Source organism: Puma concolor, chromosome D2 (genome assembly GCF_028749965.1).
Source record: "Puma concolor isolate L17-30 chromosome D2, mPumCon1.1.hap2, whole genome shotgun sequence".
In the NCBI taxonomy this organism is placed as follows: Eukaryota; Metazoa; Chordata; class Mammalia; order Carnivora; family Felidae; genus Puma; species Puma concolor.
Genome location: NC_141677.1, coordinates 22,275,291 through 22,288,636, shown reverse-complemented (window position 1 = coordinate 22,288,636; position 13,346 = coordinate 22,275,291). Strand labels below are relative to the sequence as shown.

At 37.1% G+C, this 13,346-nt stretch overlaps 1 protein-coding gene across 4 annotated transcripts in view; it reads left to right on the top strand.

Moving 5' to 3' along the window:
* The window catches only part of SLC16A9 (solute carrier family 16 member 9), a 57,745-nt gene extending 44,818 nt beyond the window's left edge, over positions 1-12,927 (top strand). For 3 of the 4 annotated variants that reach the window (XM_086679756.1, XM_086679757.1, XM_025918368.2), the window contains 3 exons: positions 6,833-6,928; positions 9,473-10,390; positions 10,790-12,927. In XM_086679756.1, the coding sequence (XP_086535882.1) occupies positions 6,833-6,928; positions 9,473-10,390; positions 10,790-10,968 (1,193 nt within the window). In that variant the 3' untranslated portion in view covers positions 10,969-12,927. The remainder of the gene's footprint in view (positions 1-6,832; positions 6,929-9,472; positions 10,391-10,789) is intronic. The other variant, XM_086679758.1, reaches the window with a different exon arrangement.
* The last annotated feature ends 419 nt before the right edge of the window (positions 12,928-13,346 follow it).

Below are 13,346 nucleotides of genomic sequence, written 5' to 3'. Positions count from 1 at the left end.
ATGCTAAGCATACAAAAGTCAGAGCCAGTTTATTAAAAAAGCTAGCCAATTGCTTGCACTTCTTAACTCTCCATGCAGATGTTTGAAGCTAGAAACATAAAAGTAACTGCATTTGGATATGCTAAAGTTACTTATCTTTTTTTGGCATCCTAAGTTACCTTCCCACAATTTCATTTCTAGAAGTAGATATTTCTGGAATATTATATGTAATTGCTTATCCTAACCCAAGTTTAGGTTAGGTTTAAAGGTGATTTGCTTTAAAACATACATAAGGGGAATTCTCCCAAATGACTGACAGACAGGTCCCCACACTACAGTGACCACTGTCTTCGTTTTCCCAGGGCTAACAGGTTTCCGAGGATCTGATACTTTTAGTGGCCAAACCGGGAATGTCCTGGGCAGTACCCTATCCCCACCCCACACAGAATCTGGATTCTATAGCTTCACCCGTATTGCTTTTTAAGATTGCCATGCTAAAATGCACTGTTACTAAATGTTTCCTTTTCCTAAAAATAATATTCAGGGAGAAGTTTCATATACAGATGTAGGAGCTTGATAGATATCTATTCACTTACACACAAATATATGTATGTAATAAAGGATATTTTAAAAGAATTCATAGACATCTAAAAATATGTATACGATTTCAAATGTTTTAATGCTTGTCTTCCTAAAATAAATCAAAGTTCCACTTTGCATGCTTTTATTCACATGCTAGTTCTTTAGAGATGCTTGCTTTATGTATTCTAAATTAGAAGCATTTTTTAATAGCAGAGTGTTTTACTTCAGTTACATTTTCTCCTTATAACTCTCTTACCAGTTTAATTGATCTACGCATTTTTGATTTATCGGTAAAGATTGAGAAAAATGAGAAAATGAGGAAGTTTAGTGTGATTTGCCCAAAGCATCCTCCTATAATGCATAGAATTTGTAAATTAGTTGTATCTTTTTTCAAACCATATAATTCTAATTCTGTCTTTCTTTTTTTTTTTTTTTTTTTTTTATTTTTTTTTCAACGTTTTTATTTATTTTTGGGACAGAGAGAGACAGAGCATGAACGGGGGAGGGGCAGAGAGAGAGGGAGACACAGAATCGGAAACAGGCTCCAGGCTCTGAGCCATCAGCCCAGAGCCTGACGCGGGGCTCGAACTCACGGGACCGCGAGATCGTGACCTGGCTGAAGTCGGGCGCTTAACCGACTGCGCCACCCAGGCGCCCCTCTAATTCTGTCTTTCTAATGATGTTATCTTTGTAAATTAATTATTACAAAATTAAAAAATCTTTAATATTTTTAAAGCTAAGATTTAGTTTCTGGCTAAAGTAAAAAGTAAAAAAATTAGCATCATTTAAGTGGGGAGTAGGTATAAAGATATTATTAAAAATATATATACACACGCATACATACATATAAGTGTGTTTGTGTTTGTTATATGAATAGAGACATAGACAGGAAGAGAAAAATGCAAGAACTCAAATGAGATTTATGGGGAATGGCAGTAGGATAACTTCTGTGGGGAGGTTCATTCAACAGACTTTTAAGAACACTCACTCTGTGCCAGGCTCAGACCTGGAACCAGGATACTTGGATGAATAAGACGCCACCTGCCCTCAGAGCTCGCTGTTTAGTTGGAGGAATAAACGTGTAAATTTATAACACATAACACAGCAAAATAAATGCGTTGATAAAATGAAACCAACATCCTGTGCTGATATACCACATACCTGTGGGAAGAGGGGTGCTGAAGCAGGCTTCATGCAGGAACTCATGCTTGAGCTGAGTCTGGAAGGACAGGTAGGATGAGGTCAGATGGGCATGGGTTTTGAAGGGGAGTTGAATGGGTGGGAGGGGGACATTGCGGGAGCTCAAATGCTCTGAGGTGTGAGGTGTCATGGATAACAGTGCTGTCAGCACGGAGCCCGATGCAGGGCTCAAACTCATGAACCGTGAGATCATGACCTGAGCCAAAACCAAGAGTTGGACACTTTAACTCACTGAACACGCAGATGCCCTGATAACAGTGTTTTTATAGGTATTTGTTTAAGTACTGAGGAAGTCATGTGAGTAGGTGCAAATATATCAAAGATTGGCATGCAACAGAAGCCAGATGACAAAATGTTTTTATATGGACTTTACTGTAGGAGCATGATGTGATGAGAATTGTATGGCAGCAGCTTAGAAGATAGATTTCTGGAAAAAGTACTGGAAGCTGAGAAAGTGATCAGGAAGCCAGAGTTCAGCTCAGAAAACATGAGATTAACTGAGGCAGTGGTGGTGCAAAGACGGAGGGAGGTTGGGGAATAGTGGCCTCTGAAGTTGTGATCTTGCCCAGAGATGTGTGAAATGGAACATAAGATGTGGAAAGGAAATGTTAGAACATGTAAAAATATTTAGTTTTTACCTATTTAAGTAAAGGGAAACAATAATATTATACTAATGTTTATGCTTTGAATTGTTAGTAATGTAGGTATTTAGTTTAAAAATCATTACGCTTATACTGCAGGCTGATGGTCAGAATTTTTTCACTGATAGGTGTTTGATAAAAAGTGATTGGTCAAAAAAATGGTCAAAAATGATTGGTCAAATTCCTTGGTCAAGGGATGCTTTAAGATAGTGGTTTCCAACTTTACAGCCTTGGGACCCTTTACACTCTTTTGTTTAGGACCCCAAGGAGCTTTTGAATATATGGATTATACTTACTGATATTTGTTCTGTTAAGTTTAACTATTAAAAGCTAAGAAATTTGAAAATATTTGAGTAATTCATTTAAAGATAATAACAAACCTAATATATGTTAACATAAATAATGTACTTATTATGAAAAATAGCTCTACTTTCCAAAAGAAAAACAAACTTTTGTGAGAAGAGTTGCATTATTTTACAGTTTTGCTAATCTCTTTAATGTTTGGCTTCATAGAAGACATCTGGATTCTCATATCTGCTCTGTACACAATCTGTTGCAATCTGTTTTTTTTTTTTAAATTGAAATGTATGAAGTAAATCTTGTCACACATAAAGATGTAGTTGGAAAAGAAAGGAGTTTTAATAGCCTTTTCAGGTAATTGTAGATACTCTTCTTCGATACTTTACAAAAACTTGATGAGTGATGATTTTCCAAAGTTAATTGTAATATGGAACTTGGTACTACATCAATATACTTTTCATACTCTTATATTTGTTTATTCTGCACTTTGAATGGATCTTCATTCAAACCTAATTTTGTAATATCATGAATCGGTTATTTGAAAAATACTGGTTCACTAAGTTATGAAAGAATTCTAAATGTTGACAAATTTCATTATACAACATCAAAACATCACTTTTGTTACTTTCACCAGCAGACTCATCAGAAAATCTTTATTTATTGGAAAGCTGTCAAAATCATGGTAATGGATATCAGTTTTCAAAAATTCTTTTTCTGGAAACTTTGGATTTTATTATTGTTAACAATTACTGCCAGTTTTCTCCCTTCTTAGTTTGTTTTCAAAAAAGTGTCTACCAAATACCCAAGTCTGGGTAACCCTAGTTTGTCTGTCAGATATTCTTTCAAATAAAAATAAGGTCACAAGATTAAAAGGGGGCTCTTTTAGCTGGCTACTAAAATAATTGTGTAAAGGGTTTTCCTTGCAGCAATTGTTGTAATCCAAATGAAGAATTTTTAAAATATTTTTGTTTGTTTTTATTATGAGTGTATGATTATGTAGCATAATTTGATACCAAAGTTTGGTACCAATACCTTGATTTGTGCTAAGGCACTTCTGGTTTTATCACCATCTCTTTTGCTCCATCAGCATAATTGTAAACACAGTGAAAAAAGCAGAGAACATATTAGTATCCATGGGATACTTATCCACAGGAGATACCATTCAAGACCACCAATGAATGTCTGAAAGCATTCATAATAGTGAACCCTATGTATATGTACACCCCCTATGTATATGTACACACTTGTGATAAAGTTTAATTTATAAATTAGGCACAATAATAAATCAGCAACAATAACAAATAATCAAATAGAACAGTAATAACATACTATAATAAAAGTTATGTGAAAGTAGTCTCTCTCTTTCAAAATATCTTATTGTGCTGTACTCACCCTTCTTCTGTGATGATGTGAGATGGTAGAATGCCTGAGTGATAAGATGAAGCAAAATGAATGACATAGGCATGTGACATAGCATTAGGCTACTACTGACCTTCTGATGATATGTCAGGAGGAGGATCATCTGAGCATTCTGGACTGTGGTTGATTGCAGGTAACTGAAACCATGGAAAGCAAAACTGCAGAAAAGTGGGGGACTAGTGTATTATGAAAATAGTTTTGAATTTACAGACTCTGTGAGAGATCGTGGGGATTCAAGGGACCCCTCTCTAATAACTTCCAGTTTAAGGTTGTCCTGATGCAGATGTAGGAAGGCATCATGGTACCTTTTTGAAAAGTTTAAGGAGAAAGCATTTCAAATTTCTGCTACATTAAAAAAAAAAAAAAAAAAAAAAAAAAAAAAAAAACAAGTGAAATAGCATTAACTATTAAACCCAGGGCCTTGAAATAATTTTTTAAAATGTCTTTTTTTTTTTTTTTTTGGTTTCAGGCTAAAAATTTAAAAGTTGGTGTTTCAGCTTTTCTGACGTTGACATTTAGTAATCAGAAATGTCTTTTTCCCCTTTGTCTCTCATGCCTAACATTTTACAGAGTCCTGACAACCAAATCACAGAAAAGTAAATTCATTCTGCCTCCAAAGCCTTTCTGAGGTATATAGTCTTAGTCAAGGGTGACATTTTTTGGTTTCAAAATTGATTATTCAGAAACATTAAAAAAATTTTTTTTAATGTTCATTTATTTTTGAGAGAGAGAAAGAGCATGAAGAGGGACAGAGAGGGAGACACAGAATCTGAAGCAGGCTCCAGGCTCTGCGCCGTCAGCACAGTCCCTCATGCTGGGCTTGAAACCATGAGATCGTGACCTGAGCTGAAATTGGACACTTAACCAACTGAGCCACCCAGGCGCCCCAGAAACAGTTTTGTTTCATATCTTGAAGAGTCCTATATATGAATAGTAGTGACAACTGTATAAATCAGTGCAACTCATGTTTTAGTTCATGAGATAATATTTTTTCCCTTAAATCAAACAAGAAAGGCATTTTATTTAGGGGTGCCTGAGTGGCTCAGTAAGTTGAATATCCAAGTCTTGATTTTGGTTCAGGTCATGATCCCAGAGTTGTGGGATTGAGCCCTGGGTTGAGTTCCATGCTGAGCATAGAGCTTGCTTAGAATTCTCTCTTTCTCTTACTCTGCCCCTCTCCCCTGTTCATCCTCTCTCTCTCTAAAATTAAAAAAAAAAATTTTAAAGGAGAAAAAAATCTTTTTACTTAAAATATAATTGTTTTAGTCTATCTCATTTCTTTAAGAAGACTTTTTATGGAATCACACATAATCCTCAGAGTCTTAGGTTGTTTAAATTATTAATTTCCTAAAACACTTATGTAATATATTTGTTAAGCCCATGTATTCTTTCTAATCATAGTTTAGGTGCCAATGAAAGGCAATGACAATGATCTTAACTCATTTAATGGGCCGTGGTTTCAAATCCAGTTTTTAGACTATGGCTTATGTGTTGTTTATAGAATGATCCTCAAGAACAGATGATATTGCAGAAGAAAGGCAAAAAGTCATGAGTTAGAAGCTAGAGGAAAATTTTATGAAAAACCAACTGGCTTTAATAGGTGCTAAATAGGGAAGAAACGATTAAGCTAACAAACAAAAGCCTTGGAGAAGATCTGGAGATAAATATAGTCCTTGGGTCTCAAGAAAGGTAAATTTAGGGGCGCCTGGGTGGGTCAGTCGGTTAAGCGTCCAACTTCAGCTCAGGTCATGATCTCTCAGTCCATGAGTTCTAGCCCCACGTCGGGCTCTGTGCTGACAGCTCAAAGCATGGAACCTGCTTCAGATTCTGTGTCTCCCTCTCTCTGCTCCTCCCCTACTCATGGTCTATCTCTCTGTGTCTCTCAAAAATAAATAAATGTTAAAAAATAAAAAAAAAAGGAAATTTAGTAAGGTATTCTTTTAGGTTATAGAAGAATTTCAAATCTACAGAAAAGTAGAGGATAGTATAGCAAACAACTGTATGCTCACCACTTAAATTTAACAGTTGTTAATATTTTAGTGTATTTGCTTCCTTTTTTTTGCAAACATATTTCAAACTAAATCAAATACATTTTACTGTAAATAAGGTAGTTTGCATCTCTGAAGGAGGAAACTTACAAATATATATTTTACTGTGATGGGATGACCTGAGAACCCCAGAGGCCTTTGTTTTGCAGACTGGGGGTGTGCAAGCTATAAGCTCTCACTAAATAGCATGGAATAATGAAGGGAACTTTCTAAAATTATTTAGAGCACTTTGAGGAGGAAGGACACTGAACTGAGGGCAAGAACTTGGAAGTGAGACTGAACGGGAAAGTTTGATTAAATTTTACTATTTGGTGTTATTTGGTGACTTAACCATTATCTCTATCTCCCTGTAATGTCGCAATTTAAATTTGCATTATTCATTCATGCTTCAGAAATTGGACTTTTTTTTTTTCACTTGATTCCAACCCTATGGGTGTGGAGTGAAAACTGAGCCTGCACAGATATGTCCATTGGAGCTGTACGAGTGACATCAAAGAACCTAGGAGTCCATACTCTGAAGAGTTATAGCCAATCAGTAACAGAACAACCTACTGGAGATGTTATTTTTTCTTTTTCTTTCTTTCTTTCTTTCTTTCTTTCTTTTTTTTTTGCATTGAAGTAGTATAATCTGTCTTGATTTATGTAATGTCTTCTTATGTTCAGGACTCGGATGTGGTTTATTATATACTGCAACAGTGACCATTACGTGCCAGTATTTTGACAGTCACCGAGGCCTTGCTCTTGGCCTAATTTCAACAGGTACATTTTCAAAATAAGTACAGCATTGTCACTATTCAGTTTTCTAATTAAAGTTAAAAGTTACTGAACACAGATATGTTTAAGCAACCATTTCCCAGCTACCACTTAGGTAGCATATTTTTTTACTCTAGCCTGAGAAGGAAATTTTATTTTCCACAGTAAATAAGAGTAGTGCTTCCAGAAAACCCTAGGATGCATACATAAAAAATCTGGGGCATTCAATGGCCAATATACTAAAGGAAAGAAAAGCTTATGGGACCCGTACATTGAGAGTCACAAGTTGGTGAGAGCTTCAGTAAAAGAAGAAGCCTGTACTTATGTAAGGCACCTTCTCCCTGAGAAAGGTAGGAGAAATGCCAGGAAAATGGAGACTCCAGGGCTCTGTCGAAAAGCCTACTGTTGGCATCTTGCCATCTCCATTTACTGTGGAATGTACAATTTTTCTAAAGTACTTATTTATGAATGCATTCCCCTGGCCATGTGCATATCTAAACGACAGACTCTTCACTCTTGTTCTTCCTTTAATAATCAAGAGATGATTACTGAGGGAAATGTAAATATAAAAGCCTTCTGGACTTCCTCTGATGTTTTAAAGTGTCATTTCACTTTTCAGATGGATTTGTTTCCTAAGAGAACTTATCAAACTTATCAAACTTTTCATTAGAGAACTTATCAAAATTTTCTGTGGCCAATATTTTACCAGTTTGCTTAGGAAATAGAGCTGCCAAGTTTAGTGAAAGTGGCACATTTACATATGCTACTTGTTAATGAGCGGGTGTTCCTGGGAGGTCAGACTTTGAGGTAAATGGAGTAAATACAATGATTTGTCTGGCAGCAGGAGCCAAACTAATGTTTATTCCTGAGATCAATCTAGCGGCAACAAAGTGATTCCAGACTGAATTAAGTTGAGCTGGATATTTCCCAAAGGTGGTTTAAGGAAGTATTGGCAGGGGGGGAATAGGAATCATGATCTAAGAGGAGATGGGGCCAGAGTCTTGAGGACACAGCTGGGCTAAGGCAGAACTGAAGAAGAAATAGCAAAAACAGGAGATAGAGAATCCAAAGCAGTTGGAATGCAGTTCAAAGAACCTTACAGGATCTCCCACAGGTGTGTGAGTGTGATGGAGTGTGAAGGTAGGCATTAGTGTGAAGGTAGGCATGAGCTTGAAGGACAATAGGTCTTGCCTACACTACATTTTTGTAGAAGCATTGTAATGTGGCAACAAGCACAGACGCCAGAGCCAGACCACCTAGGTCTGAATCCTGCCTGTGTCACTCACTTGCTGTCTGGAAATAGACAGACTTTCTAACAGTCCTGTTAACTATTGAGTTAAGCCTCAGTTTTCTGAACTGTAAAATGGGGATAATAATAGTACTCATCACATGAAGTTATTGGGAATCTTAAAGAAGCATACATGTAAGGCACATAGCAGGGTACTAAAAGCATGAGATATTATCATTATGAACTAGGGTTTCCCTTAATGTCCAAATTTGTATGTGTGCCAAAGATACCAGAAGTTGTATGCTACATGCTTTCACTCTGCCTAGAAAGGAGGGCATAAGAGACTGGGTCATGGCACACTGAAATAAAAATGGATCGACTCTGGACAGTTAAGATTTGGCAGAATTAAGGAATTTTCAGTTTCAACTCACAGGAAGCTAGGTGAAGCAAAATTAAGGAGAATTGTGGATCTACTTAGTCCTTCTGGGTTGCTGTAACAAGATACCATAGACTAGGTGACTTCCACAAAACATAAATGTATTTCTCAGTTCTGGAGGCTGGAAGTCTGATATCAGGATGCCAGCATGCTTGGGTTCTGGTGACAGACTTCTTCCAAGCTGCAGACTGCCATTTTCTTGCTGTGTGGCATGTGTGCATGGTGGAAGGGGAAAGGAAGCTCTCAGGGGTCTCTTTGATATGGGTGCTAATCCCATTCACGAGTGCTCAGTGGGCTCATGACCTAATTGCCTCTCAAAGGCCCCACTTCCTCATGCCATCATATTGGGGGTTAGGATTTCAACCTGTGAATTTGGGAGGACATGAACATTCAGCCTATAGCATCCACCTTCAGTGAAAAAGATGACAAGCAAAAAAAAAAAAAAAAAAAAAACCTCACAGTAGAATTTTTTAAAAATTGAAAAGAAACAACAAAAAAACCCACATGAAATATTCTGACATTGCTGGGAAAAAAAAGGAATGTGAGCATGAAACAAAGGTTTTTGGGGAAGCAATTTTGTTCCATGGTTAACAGGGGTTGGTAAACTAATGTCCATGGGTCAGATCTGGTCTACTGCCTGTTTTTAGAGAGCTCATGAGCTAAGGATGATTTTTACATTTTTGTACAGTTAAAAAAATCAAAAGGATATTTCAGGGCATCTGAAAATTATGTGAAATAAAAATTTCTATGTCCATAAATAAAAGTTAATTGGAATATAACCATGCTCCTTCCTTTACAATTCTTCTTTGGCTGATATCAATAATGGTTGTTCTGAGAACCCTGAATTATAAGAGATTAAGATTGAACATCTCCCATTTCTTTTTAGGTTCAAGTGTTGGACTTTTTATATATGCTGCTCTGCAGAGGTTGCTGATTGAGTTCTATGGGCTGGATGGATGCCTGCTGATTGTGGGCGCCTTAGCTTTAAATATATTAGCCTGTGGCAGCCTGATGAGACCCCTCCAGCCCTCTGATTGCCCTTTGCCTGAAAAAACAGCTCTGGAAAGTGCACCAGATAGATACTCCATTTACAGTGAAAAAGAGAAGGACCTGGAAGAAAACACAAACATTCTTGGAAAGAGCTACAGTGCTGAGGAAACATGCAAGAGCACCTTTGGCAGTGGTGGCCGGAAACAGGAGAGCCTACTTCATAAAAGCCCAACAACAATGGCACATTCAAAAGAGACAGAAACGTACAAAAAGAAAGTTGCAGAACAGACATATTTTTGCAAACAGCTTGCCAAGAGGAAGTGGCAATTATATAAAAACTACTGTGGAGAGACTGTGGCTCTTTTTAAAAACAAAGTATTTTTAGCACTTTTCATTGCTATCTTTCTTTTTGACATTGGAGGATTTCCACCTTCATTACTTATGGAAGATGTGGCAAGAAGTTCAAATGTGAAAGAAGAAGAACTCATTATGCCTCTTATTTCCATTATTGGCATTATGACAGCAGTTGGTAAACTCCTTCTAGGGATACTGGCTGACTTCAAGTGGATTAATACCTTATATCTTTACGTAGCAACCTTAATAATCATGGGCCTGGCCTTGTGTGCAATTCCATTTGCCAAAAGTTATGTCACATTGGCAATACTTTCTGGGATTCTAGGGTTTCTTACTGGTAACTGGTCCATCTTCCCATATGTGACCACAAAGACTGTGGGAATTGAAAAATTGGCCCATGCCTATGGGATATTAATGTTCTTTGCTGGACTTGGGAATAGCCTTGGACCACCAATTGTTGGTAAGATATTTCTTAAAGCAACCCATTTTTACTGTTCTTCTTTGTAACATCTCCAGGTATAGAAATCCAGATTACAATAGTAGCAAAGATTAGCACAAAGTAAATCTGCATAGATGTCTGATGGTAATGATTTACTCATAATCAGTTTGATAAAAAGGCCAGTATACTTGCTCAGGGATTTGTGTTCATTTTGTGTTCAGGAGAAACTCAAAATGCCTGCTTATTCTTGTCCAGATTATTTGGGAGAGTCTCCTCTGCTAACTCCTAAGAGTCTGCTATAGAGTACATGGGGTTTTATCTATCCTAATCCTTACTGTATATAAAATTGGTAAAATTAGAGGATGGCTTCCAAGTCTTACTATTTCTATCAAATTCACTTTTTTCTTTCTCTCTTTTCAGGTTGGTTTTATGACTGGACCCAGACCTATGACATTGCGTTTTATTTCAGTGGCTTCTGTGTCCTGCTGGGAGGTTTTATCTTGCTTCTGGCAGCCTTACCCTCCTGGCATACATGCAGCAGGCTGCTGCCCAAGCCAGCTCCAACAACCTTTCTGTACAAAGTTACCTCTAATGTTTAGAGGATACTGGAAGGAACTACAGACTGTTTTCTCATAGCGAAATTTCACTGTGGCTGACTCTGAATGAATTTTTTGTTTGTTACAAATCCTATTCTCTTTGTACTGTATATGTAGCTTCTATCGCCTGTATTTACCACCCCTCCTTTTTTTCTTTTTCCAAGAAGTGGGACTATTCTGTTTTACCCTTATTCGTGAGTTCCTGACATTGTAAACATTTTGGCCAGCCTCGAAAGGCTTTCTCTGTGTAAAGAAATATAATTTCTCTGTAGGATCCATTAGTTCCACTGAAAGGCACCCAGAGGGAGCTCTTCTATTTTAAACCTGATGTAGGCAGCATGATGAGATATATGTGAAGGCCACCAGGGGCGAAATCACTCTCTTCTCTATGTTAGACTAGCTAGTATGTTGAAGACTTCAGGCCAGTCAGGAGATGAAAGTGGTTACTAAAATGGCGTTAAGAATTGCAGTGGAGCAAGCTGATCTTTTTTTTTTTTTTTTTTCTCAAAGATATTTTAAATTACAGTCACTGGTTTTCACTATTTGATTTTATTTACCTTGAGGCAGCACCCCATATTTGGTATCCACTGCGCTTAAATCGTTTCAATTCCTAAGGTGTTTGCCTAGAGGCAGGCAGTCTTCAAACTGGAGCACTCACCACAGACTTGCTTCACGGTTGGCTGCCAAAAGCACACTCACTCTTCTCTGTCAGCATCCACTCAGCTGATGTTTCCCAGGAAGTGCTGATTTTACCTGTTTCCAAATTGGAAATGCGTAAACCATTCCGTTCTGGCAAATGGGAAACATCCATTTGCATTGGGCACAGTGGGGATGAATTGCAAGTCCCTGCGTGTCTTCTTGATGAAGCATTTATTTGTTACTATGAGATTTTACCACTATCGGATTTTAATTCAAGGGCAGAACTAAAATGTGTGTGTGTGTGTGCGCGTGCGTGCGTGCGTGTATGTGTGATGAACTCTGAGTCTGTGTGGGACATGGGAAGACAAAAAAGCAATAAGAAATTGATACCCTGATCCAACTGTATTCAATCTTAAGAAAAATGTTTTGAAAGAAAATTACTGTTTAATAAATGGGCATCTTTCTGAAGAAATATTTTTTGAATTTTGCTGTGTGTCAGAATCCTCTAGATCCTTCTAAAAATATGGTTGCCTGAGTACTACTCTTAGAGATTTTAATTCTGTAGGTTTGGCTATGGGCCAAGCATCTGTATTTTTAGCGAACTCTTCAAGGAATTCTGACGACACAGCCAGGTCGAAAATGAGGGTTACAAGACTGGCAACAGAAAACATTCATTCTCTTAAATAAAAAACAAAAAAAAAACCCGTAAACCATTGAGGTGAGGGGTTTTTATAAATAGCCAACTGTGGTTCTTTAAATAGGACGCACTCTTCCTATTGTGCCAAAATTGTCTCTTCATTTCTTTTGAAATATATGATTTTATACTTGTATGTTGCCTTTCTTCAAAGGCGCCTGAAGCACTTTATAAGCATGAAGCCCCACAACACCTCAGTGAGGTCCGTAAATAGATCTTTTGTATGCAATAAACCTGGAGTGTGGGGGAATTTCATAACTGAGTTAATCCTACTTAATAATGCAATAATGGGGCTTCAAAGTGCCTTAGACTTCTCCATACTCAGACTTCTGGAAAGTTTTCTGTACCTCATTCTTCAGTCACTGTCAAGGTTAATAAATATAAGAAGTGACATTTTAAAAAGTTAAACTAAGTGTTTTTATGTTGAAAGTTCCTTTTTGCCAACATTACATTCAGGAAGTCCAATAACCTGAAAAAGTAACCTTCCTGACATCCCCATGTTCATCAACGTTGATAATTGTCCAAATGCATCTTCACCATGTCTACTAATACCATCCAGCGTGTGCATTTTCAATTGTCTAGGGAATGAATTTTAAGTTGCAATAAAATATTTTTTTGTTTGTTTTGCATTGGTTTGGCCGCTTTTTCTCTTAACGAGTCCTCCTTCTCTGAATTACAGTGATATTTCACTTGAATGTAAAAAAAATGATCACATGTTCACTTCAGACCCCCGAATTGGTGATTGGACCTCAGCGTATTCAAAAGTCAAATTTGCTAAACTATTTTGACCATTGGCTCCCAAAAAGCTAACATGTCAATCCTACAGAATCCTTTTGAGGAAAAAGGGGACAGATTCCTCTTTGCAACTCTTAATGATGATCTTGTCAATCATTGGTGGAATTCTTACTATGCTCTTAGGCACATTATATTATTTATCCTTCATAATAGCTCTGTGAGGTGAGGATGCTAATCTTCATTGTATGGTACAAAACATAATTGTCATGATATGGACAAAATATATAAGCAACTTCCAAAAGCAAAATGAAAA